At 50.8% G+C, this 13,205-nt stretch overlaps 1 protein-coding gene across 1 annotated transcript in view; it reads right to left on the bottom strand.

Moving 5' to 3' along the window:
- The window catches only part of FAM135B (family with sequence similarity 135 member B), a 163,405-nt gene that overhangs the window by 34,687 nt on the left and 115,513 nt on the right, over nt 1-13,205 (bottom strand). The window contains exons 6-7 of the mRNA XM_081817146.1: nt 7,182-7,335; nt 4,942-4,991 (exon numbers count right to left, since the gene is read on the bottom strand). Coding sequence (XP_081673272.1) covers nt 4,942-4,991; nt 7,182-7,335 — 204 coding nt within the window. The remainder of the gene's footprint in view (nt 1-4,941; nt 4,992-7,181; nt 7,336-13,205) is intronic.

Genomic DNA, 13,205 nt, shown 5'->3' on the forward strand with positions numbered 1-13,205 from the left:
CAAAACCAGGGGCGCATCCCTGCAACTCGGGGGCCTGGCGCCAGAGGAAGAAGGCAACCCGTTCCTTGGCTTTTCATGAGAGGTATCAGATAGACTCATTGGCAGCCCGAGTTCTCACCTGAACCGCTGCAGGGACCAGATCATCACAATAGCAGTGGGCCCCAAGCCCACCCCTTAGTGGTCAGAGGAAACCACCCTTCAGAGTCCACTGTAGCAAAATGACTGGGGACACATCTGTGTGTCCCCCTGTATTCTCAGGGCTGCCGGGAGGCAGTGCCCGGTGCCTGAAGGTGGGAGACAGAATCCAGCAGGTGGAAGCGGACGTTGTCACTGCTTCCGCTGTAAATGGCATTAGCCACCCTTTTCTGCCTCAAGACACCCTCGTCCTCCACACAGTCCCCAGCAAGCTCATCACTCGCCTGCCCGGCTCCCTGTCACCTGGGGCTTAGCCCAAGCTCTAGCACACTGTGCAGGGCATTCAGGCTCCCCCTCAGAGCCTCAGTGACCCCCGCCTCCCCTTCTGAGAGCTCCGCTCACGGATGCACACTCACTGCCTGGCCCCGGGTGCTCCCTCAGCCTGGCCTCCACTGCCTGCCCTGTCCTCTTACCGGAGGCCATGAGGCTTTCTCCCACACAGCCTCCCCTCTGGGGCCCGCTAGCATCTGCCTCCCCACAGAGAGTTAGTGACACATCCCCCCGGGGCCCCACGGCCACACGCGTGTCTGTGTGCACATCTGCAGCCTGCAAGGCACACCGGGACAGGGTCAACAAGGGATAGAGGCATCGTGTGCATGTGTGAGCTCATTTCACCCCCAGAGCGGCCCTCCACACGTGGGAAACCAGCCACCCAGAGGGGACGCGGCCTGCCCAAAGTGGACAGCCGGCCCGCACCCTCAGGACAGCGCTGTGCAGCCCACGCAGCAGCGGACTCTGGCCACTGGTCCTCCGTGGCGCACAACAGCACAGCAACACCTAGGGCTTGGTCGATCAGTGAATGAGCACGTCGACTCCCGCCTCCTTCCGCAGATGAGCCAACGGCCCTGGGGTGAGGACAGCTGCTCCGGGGTCACTGGCTTCCTCACCTTTGGTAGCATGTAGCATTCTTGTGATGCATTAGTGCATTCATTCATTCCAGCAATGAACCCTTCTAGGCACTGGAGCTTCGAGAGTGAACGAGTCACCCCCTCGGCTGTGTGCCCCCAAGGGAAGGGGGTCTCTGCTGAGTCCCCCGGGGCCTAACACAGGGCCTGGCGAAGCGTGGGGACTCACAAAACGTTTGCTGAAATGAATCAACTCTCTAGAGTAGTTCCCACAGAAACACTGACCCTTTGTGGTCATGAAAACAAGAGCAACATGGGGGCCTTTTAACCTTATTCCCCGAGGGGCACGTGTGACACCGGAAACTCTTTACGGCCAGGGAAGTGACAAGCCAGAGGGCAGTGATAATTGTACCAAGCAAGACAGTTAGCATTTTCTCCATTCACCGCCCTGCCGGGCCACATGCCGACTTCACAGACTCTACCTGTGTTCTCTGCAAAGGAGGATTCTGCTTCCCCGGATGGCATCCTGGTGGGGAGGGTGGGCTCCGGCGTCGCAGTGACCAGCAATAACCCTGTTCGGCCAGTGCTGTTACTCTGGGCAAACAACCCAGCCTTTATGAGCGGAGTCCTGATTCTCCATCCCCTGAGAACAACAGGATCCCTCCCTCCATAGAACAGCTGTATACATTACATGAGGAATGCACATAAAAATAGCAACCAGCAGCTAGCCAGGGTACGAGCTTACTGACTCAGAGAAAAAGAGGTTAATAAAAACCGAGCCATTTTATCTCCACTTTATAGGTATGAACATCAAGGTCCATAAAGTCTAAGCAACTTTTCTAAAGTCGCACGGTAAGTAGGTAAGGAATTCAAAGCCACTGGCTCTGATGTGACCACTTTTGCAACATGTCATGACACCCCATCACTTCCACAGTCCCCCAACCCACCCACTACCCAGTGAGGTCTAAGAAGAAACAGGGAGCAGCCCCTGGCCTGTCCAGAGGAGCGAGCACAGCAGGAAACTGAGGCAGTGGGCTGGGCGCTGTGCAGTCTGGGAGTGTGAGCCCCGGCTCCCTGCACCACTCACTGGGTGCCCCGGCCAGGCACTTGCAGAAAGGCAGTCTCAGTGGTTACTGGGAGGCCAGAGGAGAGTCTTCAGGACAAGCATTTAACCTGCTTCTGGCCCCGAGCACGCCGGTCAATGCGGGCAGTCCTTGCTCGTGGAGGTGCGGATGCTCCGGCGAAAGCACTGCGGGCTAGCCTGTCTTCCTGGGCTTCAGAAGAGAAGCTTCTGGAACCTGAGTGAAAGAGGCACGGCAACCAGCAGAGAACCCACAGGGCACCCATCTCTTGCTGCTCATCATGTTGGTAGCGACAGGAAAGATGGTGGGTGTGGTATATAACAGCTATTAAGAGTTGGCGTTTTTTTAAACTGCTACAACTCAATTTTCGATGACTTACAGATTGCAAGTGTCTCCTGGGGATGCTCAGCAGCATCCAGGTTGGGAGGGATGGGGCCTGAGGAGGGCCAGCCCTGGAGGGCAAGGCCAGCTCTGCACCGCAGACCCGTGAGCCAGGCGTTCACAGGTTCCTCTCGTGAGCTCTCTCCTGGTCTCCCCACAATAGCCACGACACAGATGAGAAATCTGAGGCCCATTAAGATCCTAAATCGCACATCCAGGATCACGCAGCTGATGTGCAGAAGGGCTGGAGCCTGGACTTGAACCTGCAAAGCCTGTGGGCTTTTCCAAGGCAATGCTGCCCTGGGTGCCCTCTGGGGTGGAAGGGGGAGCTGCGGCCCCCCGAGTCTTCGGCCCTGTGGTCAGCTTAGCCAGCCCCCTGGTGCACTGCATCCTCCGCCTCCGCCTCCGGGTTTAGGGAGTGGATGCTCCACACACTGGCATCCAAGTCCTCGGCCAGCCTTAGGTTTGCCTTCCACACTCTCTAAATGGGCTTCTCGTGTCCTTCACATGTCCCTGAGTTTATCAGGAGCAGTGCCTGTGACGTGACTCCTTGATGATCCCACCCTTTCTTCAGGGCTCACTTCAAAGGGCCTCTCTGTCCTAGACCCTCCCCCACCCCAGCGCCAGGCACCTGCTCTGTGCTTTGCCTTCCCACCGGGCTGCCATCTGTCCGCGGTAACACTGAGTTTCACTGACTTTATAACGTGCTCTAAAGCAGGGATTCTCAACCCTGGCTGCACAGTATACTCATCCGGGGAGCTTCTTCTTTCTATGATTTTTCTTCCAGTTTTACTGAGATATAACATTACTGACATATAACATTATGTACATTTAAGGGGCTCAACATAATGATCTGATAAATGCATCTATTGTGAAATGATCACCACAATAAGGTTCGTTAACATACCCACCACTTTCCATACTTAAAATGTTTTCCTTTCGATGAGCACTTTTAAGATCTATACTCTTAGTCACTTCTAATTACAGAGCACAGTATTGTTAACTTTAGTCCCCACACTGCGTGTTCTATTCCCAGAATTTATTCATCTTATAACTGGAAGTTCGTACCTTTTGACCACCTCCACCCATTTCCCCATCCTCTGTTCCTATGAGTTAGGTTTTTGTTTTGTTTTACATTTCACATGTAAGTGAGATTATATGTTACTTGTCTTTGTCTGACTCTATTAGAAGTAGCAGGATGCCTTCAAGATTCATCCACATTGTTGCAAATGGCAGGATTTCCTTCTTCTTATGGCTGAGTAGTGTTCCACCGTATAGATACACCACATTTTCTTTATCCATTCAGCTGTAGGTGGACACCCAGGTTGTTTCCATGCCTTGGCTATTGTGAATAACCCCGCAGTGAACACAGGGATGCAGACGTCTCTGCAAGATAGTGATCTCATTTCCTTAGATCTATACTCAGCAGTGAAATTGCTGGATCATTGGGTGGTTGTATTTCTAAGTGTCTGAAGAGCCTCCGTACTGTCTTCCAGAGTGGCTGCTCCAGTTCCCATTCCCACCAACGGTGCTCGAGAACTCCCTTTCCCCCACGTCCTTGCCAGCACGTGACATCTCTGGTCTTCTCACACTCTCATAGGTGTGAGCTGGTATCTCACGATGGTTCCGATCCAGCTGGGAAGATTTTACTAAATACAAATGCCCAAGCTCTGCTCCCTGATATTCTGTCTCACCCGGTTTAGATGGGACCCAGGCAAAGGTACATCTTAGAAGTCCCAAATGTATTTCCACTGTGCAGCAAGGGTTGAAAACACTGGTGTGAGAGATGACGATGAGACAGTTTTCTGAGTCCAGCTGCCAGCCCTGATAAGCACCATCATCAAGCCTGACTGCCATACTGGTTTCCGTCTTCATTTGCCTCTCGCTATGTAAGGACGACGTGCAGTACCCACCCAGACCATCCACGCAATGGGATGGGAAAGTGTTCCAGAGACTGCAAGTAACAGCAGTGTGCATTTGCCAAGCGCCTATTTAAGCACGTATTCTTAGAAGATGCTCGGTGAATTTCTGGCAGATGCACACTACTGTTTCCATCATCAGCGTCATCCCGCTGTTAGCCTCCTGCCATGGCTGAGGCTGTCTGGCCACAGGCATCGCCCTCCAGGAGAAGCACATGGTTGGTAGTCAATACATTTTGTTAAATGGATGAGTAATAGACAAATGTAGCCTCAGCTCCAGGGACAGAGACCTGTGAACCTGTTTATTTTTTCCAAAACATCTAGCAGAGAGCTAGACATACAAGAGAGGTCTAGTGGACACTTAATAACAAAGAATGGCAGAGTATCTCTTCAGTTTCAGGTCTAACGTGCGTTTATAAGCCCTGTGCTTTCATCTCTGATTTCTACATCAAGCGGGGACCTATGTTGGTCCTGTATCTCAACTGCCCTTTTATCCCACAGGGCGAGTTTTTTAATTACCTGTAGCTCTGAGCACAGCTGAGAGAGCGTTTCCTCAACAGCAAGGGACTCTAGGAAGAAACAAAAGATGCACAATAAAATGGACACACACTGAAATGCGGTGGTTGCTAAGTACAATAAAGAAGCATACGTTCAAGTTGGCATTAAAGTCACAGAAAGAAACACAACTCCCGAGGACTCACCTCCTTTCTACTCCAACTTCCTAAAGGGGTCATATTTAAAAAAAGGATAAGACTGATCTGGAGCCATGTGACCCCACACTAGATAAAGGTCAACATCATCTCCTGGATGCTTCTCTGAGGAACAGAAGGCCCCCACGTTCACACAGCACTTTGTGTGATTCAAAGGGGTCCCACATTCTTTTGGGCTTTTGCAGGTATGTGCACGTGGGTGTGCACACACCTGCACATACACATGTGTGTGTGACACATGTGGGGCATGGATTCAGATCTCCATCATACAGGTGAATGTGGGGAAGCACAGAGAAGTGAAGTGACAGAGCTGAGCCCAGCTCCACCAACTCTGACACCCACGATCATCACAACCCACGGAAGAGCTGTGATATCAGCCCTTATCAGCAGGAACCTCTGGCCTCTGGCCATTTGGGATGCCATGTTCGAAGCTCTGCCTGTCTTTGAACTCTCTCGCCCAGTTCCATGATGCTGCAGTCAGTGATCTGCACTTGGCTTTGGCATGAGTTCTACTTAAAATGTTGCTGCCCAGGTGAGTGGGGGCAGTCCCTCAGTGCCTCCGGATCCTCACTGATGGCCTGATGACACATGCGTGTCCCCCCAGCACCTCTGTCAGCTCTTTGAGTCCCACCAGGCACAGTGGACTTTTGTCATGGCTCTGTCCCTGGCGTCTGGCACATAATAGATGCTCAATAAAAGTATGTTCATAAATGAATGAGCAAATACATTCAGTGTCTTTGGGTAAAAAGAAGTTAAAGCCAGAAGTCAACGAACACTGCACAATCTCCATTTTCCCTGTGAGCAATGTAAACGGGCTCTGATTCTGTGTGCGTCTTTTTGTGTGCATAACATTTGAACCTGAAAAAAAAAAAATGCAACCTCACGATTGCATGATTCAAAGAATAGCGCCTGACTTGTCCAGGGTGTTAGAGCTGATAAGGCCAGAAGGGAAGATGGCAGGACAATTCATCAACAGCGATGCACGTATTCCTTCACCCTACCTGCCAGGGACTGTGCACAAGGGATCTGAGGGGGGCCTCTGCTCTCAAAGACCCTGCAACTAGTGGGGAAGAGAAACATGCAAATAAATCATTGTCATGTGGTGTTTTCAGTGCAGGAATGGGCACTGTATGAAGCCCTAAATCCTGCCAAAGCCATGACTGTCTCAGTAGGTGAGGTCTGGGGGTGTGGGTGGGAAAGCTGAGGCACCCCAGCAGGATTGTGCTTAACCCCAAACCAGGCTAAGGACCTGGCTTCAGTTCTGGAAGCAAAGGGGCCCCAGTAGAGGACTGTTAGCAGAATCACACTGTGTCACCTGCTGTAAATGAGTGGGATGATATAAAGGATGCTGCCCCAAGAGTCAGTGTAGGACCTCTGTGCTCTTGTTTTGGTTCCGCCCTGTATTGCTGTGCAACCCTGAGCGGTCACTGCCCCTCTCTGAGCTTCGGTTCCGACACCTGTCAGCAAAGGGGGATTCAGGCCCAATGATCTCCATGATGTCTGATGATGTGCATGAAGCTATTTATCCCCAGAAAACCAAAGATGATGGCTGCTGAGAGGTTTCTATAATCATGCAGATGCATATATATATATATGTATATATATACACACACACATATATATGTGCATATATACACACAAATACATAATATATATGAAAGATATATACAAGCATATATTTGTGTATATATGTATAGTACATATAGAATACACATATGTTCTTTTGGGGGTTGTTTTCCACTCTTGTCAGTTGCAATCCTGTAACTACTTTCCCTTCGCAAGCAGCTTGACATTGTGCACAACAGTGACAGACATGAAGCAGGTGTTCAGTAAAGGCCTGCTGGGTGCCTGAACGCATGAGTGCGTGCACCTCGGGTGCTCCTGCCCTTCCCTCCTGCATACACACGCCGGGAGGTAACACAGAGAAAACAGACCTGGAATGGCACCTGTCACCGGGACGCTGACAAGACCGCAGGCTTTCTCAAGCCTGGCCCCGCACGGGGCAGGTGGGCCACCGGCCTGAGGCGTCCCCTGGGCCCAGCGCCTTACCCAGCTCTGTGTGCGGCAGCTCTGGGATGTCCCTCATGATGACCAGGAAGTGGGCGCGGAGTCCCCGGTAGGCATGTAGCAGCAGGAAGCACAGTTCCCGATGCCACCTGTGTGCGCGCTGCATGCAGTTCTCGGACGGCACGTAGAAGCTCCCCTGCGGGCGGGACAGACACAGACGCTGAGGGCCACCCCACGGGGCATGTCCGAGAACAGCTGTGCAGGGGTCCGCAATCCCGGAGAAGAGGGAGTTTGAGTCCCTCCCCCACCTCTCCGTCCGGGACAAACACCGCAACCTGTCGAGGCTCTGTCGTACGTGTTCACGTTAAAATAATTAAAAAAATAGCAATAGTAAGAGTAATAACAACCGTAAGGAGGAGGAGGATGGCACCGACCTGGAAGGTCTGGGACAACCTCAGGGGGCCCACTCGCAAGCCCTCGCTCCCTGGCCCTGCACGGCGCATCACAGAAGATGGGGAATGGGCAGGAAGGTCTCCTTTCGCGGGGAGGGGAGGAATTCGTAGAGACCCTCGTGGGAGGTGGGCGAGCAGTACCTAATGCCGAGAGGAAGGAAGACACACTGCTGTAAAATGTGAGCTTAGATACTCAGTGCCAGCAGTGCATTTGGGTGCTCTGCACATTGTCATCTGCTTGCAGATGTCGGGCCCAAATGGGGTTTGTGCGATGAGGAAAAGGTGGCCAAGTCCACCGTGAACCTGGAGACCCAGACACAGTGGAAGAGAAGATATGATGTCTTGGGGTAAATTTTAGGAGGGATTGGTTTTGAGGGCAGAGAAAAGAAGCCCCCAGGGAGGGCCGCAGAGGAGGGGGGTGCCGGTACTGGGCTGGAGGATCCCATGGATGTGGGACCTGCCTGTCCATCTATGCTCACGCAGCTGTGAAGGGAGGAAGCCAATGGCTCTTCATGATCCCGCACTGCTCTCCCTGTCCTGCCGTAGGCAACTCCACATGGGGAGCTGGTAGAAATCCCCGCTCTGGGTTCTCGTGAGCTGGTGATGCAGCAGCCTCCTGCCTCATTTGGTCTCCTTCCTTGCTGCCATCCGAGAGAACTGAATTGGTCCACGGGGGCAGGACAGGTCTGATGGGGGTCAATGGCCATCCGCATGCCATCTGCAGTCCCAGTGGTGCCACGAGGGATGATCATGGGTGTGTTGTACTCGTGCTAATCATGGCGTCATGATGAGTGGGTCACGCAAGGTGCTACACGTTGGGAAAGCGGGATGCAGGTGTCACCTAGCTCTGAGATGGCCGTAAGTCAGGTCCCTAGGAAGAAGACTCTGAGACAGAGCTGTGTCTGCAGGAGATCCTGGGTGTGGGGTCGGGAGCAACTCTGTGGGAGAGTGGATTGGGGCAGAGGGAAGAGCTAGACTGCACTGTCATGTAGCACAGCAGAGACCTCGGTCCATCCCACGGGGAGCTCTGGAGCTACAGGGCCCGGTGGCCTTGGAGGAGGGGCCAGGTCTCTGCACCCGGGCATTGACCATTACTGAGTGTGGGTTACCCCAGGAACAGGTGGGCCCTTGGTCAGCAGCAACCTCCAGAAAGAGGCTTGGCCAACTGCTGTTGGCTACCGACATCCTCGGCAGTGTGAGGGAATGAACGACTCCGGCCTGAGGAGGGGATCTGGGCAGTGCACCACCGCATCCACTGGAGAGGCCCTCAGTGGACCCTCCGCTCCCCGGGGCCTCCACTGAAACCTGCATTCCGAGGCCACCAGCTCCCTTTTGATTCAGGCTTATGAGAGACATTCAGTGAGGTGTGGAATCAAAAGACTTTTCCATTTCATAAGCAGAAAATTCAGTCAGCTAGGCACTCAAGGTAATCCATACACTCCCATTTATCATCCTTCCTAATATGTTAGGAACAGAAGTTCGTACAGTTGTAGAAAGACGAGTGGAGCTTGTGCATAGCAAGGTGTGTGTGTGTAGGACCCCCCCCCGACCCATGGAGCAAGAAGGAATCCACTGTTCACGAAGCATCCACGTATGCCCATTACCTTGATCTCATTTGGTGTTCAACAAACAGCATACAGAACAGATGCTCTCATTTTGACTTTCAAAATGAGAATATGCATATGGTAAAAATCTCAATATTACCAAAGGAAACACAACACAAAGTACCTCATTCCCCAGAGTCCAGTAATTTCTGGTGGATCCTTCTAGAATACGTCCATATGCGTATGTGCATAGATGTTTTACGTGCACTTAATATATGAATGTGTGTCCTGGAAACACACACACAGACACACTCGCAAGCTGAAAAATGCCCTGGACGGTTCTTTGTTCCTTGTTTTTATCACTTATCATGCCCCCAAAATTCTTTCTAATTAGATCAAATAATAAGTGGTAGGAACTCCAATTTCTATTTCATAGATCAAAAGACTGTGGGTCAAAGAATCAAATGACTTGTACCCGGTCACTCTGCTTTGCCCGCAGAAGTGATTCTCCAGTTCAGGTGCTAAATGGGGGCAGTACCTTCCCAGTGTGCACAGGCGCGTGGAGACCACGCCTGGAGGTGGACAGATGGTCCCAGGCCTGCCTGCTTTGACGGAGGCATTAATTTAAGTCCTGCAGTGCCTCCAGCTGCTGTGACTAAGCAGAAATGAAAGCAGACGGGGGGTTAACAAAGGCATCAGATCCAGGAGCTAGGAGTCCCCACTGTGATTGCTTCAAGCAGCCCTGAGCATCCCGTTTCCTGGTCCTGCCACCAGCTCGCAACTGAACTTTCTTGTCACCAATGCCTCCGATGGAAAAAGCTTCGGGACCTATGGGAGGCAAGGGATCTTGGAAGTCTGATATTAACTTTGACTTTTAAAACTAGACGTGATGAGCGGGGCGCCTGGGTGGCTCAGTTGTTAAGCGTCTGCCTTCGGCTCAGGTCATGGTCTCCAGGTCCTGGGATCGAGCCCCTTGTCAGGCTCCTGGCTGGCTCAGCAGGAAGTCTGCTTCTCCCTCTCCCTCTGCCTCTCCCCCTGCGTGTGTGCTCTGTCTCTTTCGCTCAATAAATAAATAAAATCTTTAAAAAAACAGATATGATGCGCACTGGTGTTACACACGATGATAAATTACTAAACGCTCCATCTGAAACTAATTATGTACTGTAAGTTGGCTAATTGAATTTAAATAAAACAATAAAAAAATAAAACTAGATACTAATAGCATATGGATTTTTCTCAAGAGACACATAAGATAATCTTTGGGGAATCTTCATAACTCTGATTCAATATGATTATTGAGGTAATATGAAGTCAAAATGGTAACCCAAAGAGAAATCCTGAAGAAAAATGCATGGCTTGAGATTATTACCAACAAATCTTGTTCCCCATAAAAGAGTCGACAACATAACTTTCTGAAAGTGAGCGAGCTGCTGCAGAATCCCCTTAGCCATCCCCCCCGCCCCCTCCAGGGGTTTGCAAAGCCAGAGTGGGAGAGCCCACGCACCTCCACAGACCTTGCACAAAGGGTGGGCCGTACAGCACAAACTCCCCACATAAAGACAGGAGCCTCGAGCACTCCCTTTCCCCCAGTCTGGAACTGAAACCCTCAATGACAAGCCTCACATATTGCCAGCAGAACAATAGGCTGCACTCGAACTCACGATGGGAGGCTCCAGGCCAGGGCCCAGCCCATAACAGGCACACAGGGGATGTAAGGAGGAGATGGTCATGACATGGCTTCTTAGGGTGGCTGTTAAAGATCAAGCAAGACTATTCCGGTAGAATGCAGACTTGTGCGACGTCCCAGGGTAACGTCAGTGGGCAGGACAAGATGCACCCACCGACGGCCTCCAGGATCATGCCTACGGATGATGCGGCTCAAACATCAACAGCGATCCACTTAGAAACCTATACAAAATGGGTTTTAATTCAACTGAAGCTCCTTGGGAGCTCTGCTGGGACATGGTTTGATTAGAACACAGAATCTGGAGGCCAGTAGGCCTGCACCTTGCTCATGGATCAGCCACTCACTAACGGTGTGACTGGGCTAGCCCGCCATCCTCTGAAGTGTCCATTTCTGATGGGGAGTGGGGAGAGTAATAAAGCCAAAGTGCTCACGAGAGTGCCGGGGTTATATTCAGTACTTAATAGGTGTTAGAAGGTTTGCTTTTTACTTCTTCCATTATCTAACAGACAAAGCAAGCTTGCCATCAACTTGGACCTTCCTATAAATGAAGGTCACATCAGGTCGCATCTACATCTCCAGATCTAATTCCCCGCCCGGGGCTCTAGATCTCTATTCCAGAGTGCTAGTTGGGCAGCTTGTCTGTTGCCAAAGAGGCATCTTCAAAGGACCTAATTGCTATCGCCCTGACCCAATCCTTCTCATCCCTCTGGTCGTCCTTAGTGGACCCATTTGGCCCAACATCCACGATAGCCGTGACATTCTCCGAGACTCCAGATTTCTTTCTCACCTCAGAATCTCTAAGAAAGTCTTGAAGGTTCTGCCTCTACCATGCTCTTGCTTCTGCCCTAGTTTGAGTCTGTATTGCTTACTTTAATTGTTAAAGCATCCTTCTAAAGGGTCTTACTGCGCTGGTCTTACCTTCCATCTGTAGCACTAGTGTTGCAGGTTAGTTTATAGCGTTACCCACTGTCTACAAGATAAAGTTCAAGTTCCTTAGTATGGCATTCAAAGCCCTGAGTCTGCACCACATTTCCAGGTCCTCTGTAGTCTCTTGCACCACAACAGATCTCCAGTTGCCTTTCTTCTTTTAACGCCTGTCCCCTGGCTGCCTGTAACTCGCCACCAAGACTCGGGTCAAACGTCCTCTCCTCTGTGAAGCTTCTCCATCCTCTCCCTCCTCCCAGATCCTTCACACGCCTCCTTAGACCACCATGATCTGTCCAACCTCCCTGAACACCCTGAGGGTAGAAGCAGTTTGTCTTTTGTCTTTGAACCTGAAAGAGCACATAGAAATTTGATGATTAGGGAAAGAATAAATGAATGAATGAGCTGTAGCCTCCTCTGGGGGATCTCGAGAACACAGGACAACACGGGCCTGGGTGGAAGGTCCAAATCACCGTCACCTCCCCCTTCTTAGAGCCATGGGTTTTCACACAATTTGGGGACTGGGATTGGGATTTGCTACACCGCCACAAAAATCATGCTATTGAACTTTATGTCCTATATATACACACTTATTTATGCTTTATATGAGATACGTACACAATCTGAGATTTATTTGGCCCGTGGTAAGCATTCATAACTTTTCATTTAATACAAACACGCCAGTGAAAGTTAAGACACATTCTTGAATAGAAATATCAGTACATCTTCTGTGTTACAACTGTGGGAGAACGCATAATGGAATTGGGTTTTAATATTCTGGATGTTTATTTGAAATAGGAATGAGAGTTCCATCCGACCTCGCCATCTAGAGTTCTACTAATAGTAGCCACTGTTCACTAGACGCCTGCCATGTACCTGGCATTATATTTTGATCCCTGGATCCTTCCTCTCGGTAATTCAGGGGGTTTTTCATTATTATCTTATTTTTAATCGAGGAAACTACGACAGCTTTAATAAGCAGCTGATGTTTATTACTTGACCCTATTCCACGCCAGGCACTGTCTCAGTGCTCTACATGTATTAATCATTTAATTCTTTTGCCACCCCTATAAAATAAGTACAATTATGTCCCCCCATTTTGTAACATGGGAGACTGAACCCCAGAGTGGTAAATAACCCGTGTGTAGGTCTAAGGGCAAGCAGGTGGTGGATCAACAACTCAGACACAGGCTGGGTGGGAAGCCTCACAGCGCCGAGCTCACTCTGGGAACTGAGCTGGAGGAGGTTTATATAGTATTAGCCTGTGTTTCCACGTCCAGGATGCAGAAGAGTGAAGCCTCTAACCCCGGCTAGGGCCCAGGTTAACAAAGGAACCCTGCTCTATACATTGCAAAGGGAATCAAAGCCCCCTTGGGCTAGCCTCCGCTTTGAAGCCAACTAGCTGGGATCTGGGAAAGCAGTTTTGTCTTTCTGTTCTTCCATCTGGTTGGCCCCAGCC

Source organism: Leptonychotes weddellii, chromosome 4, assembly GCF_054177405.1.
Source record: "Leptonychotes weddellii isolate Sample4059 chromosome 4, ASM5417740v2, whole genome shotgun sequence".
In the NCBI taxonomy this organism is placed as follows: Eukaryota; Metazoa; Chordata; class Mammalia; order Carnivora; family Phocidae; genus Leptonychotes; species Leptonychotes weddellii.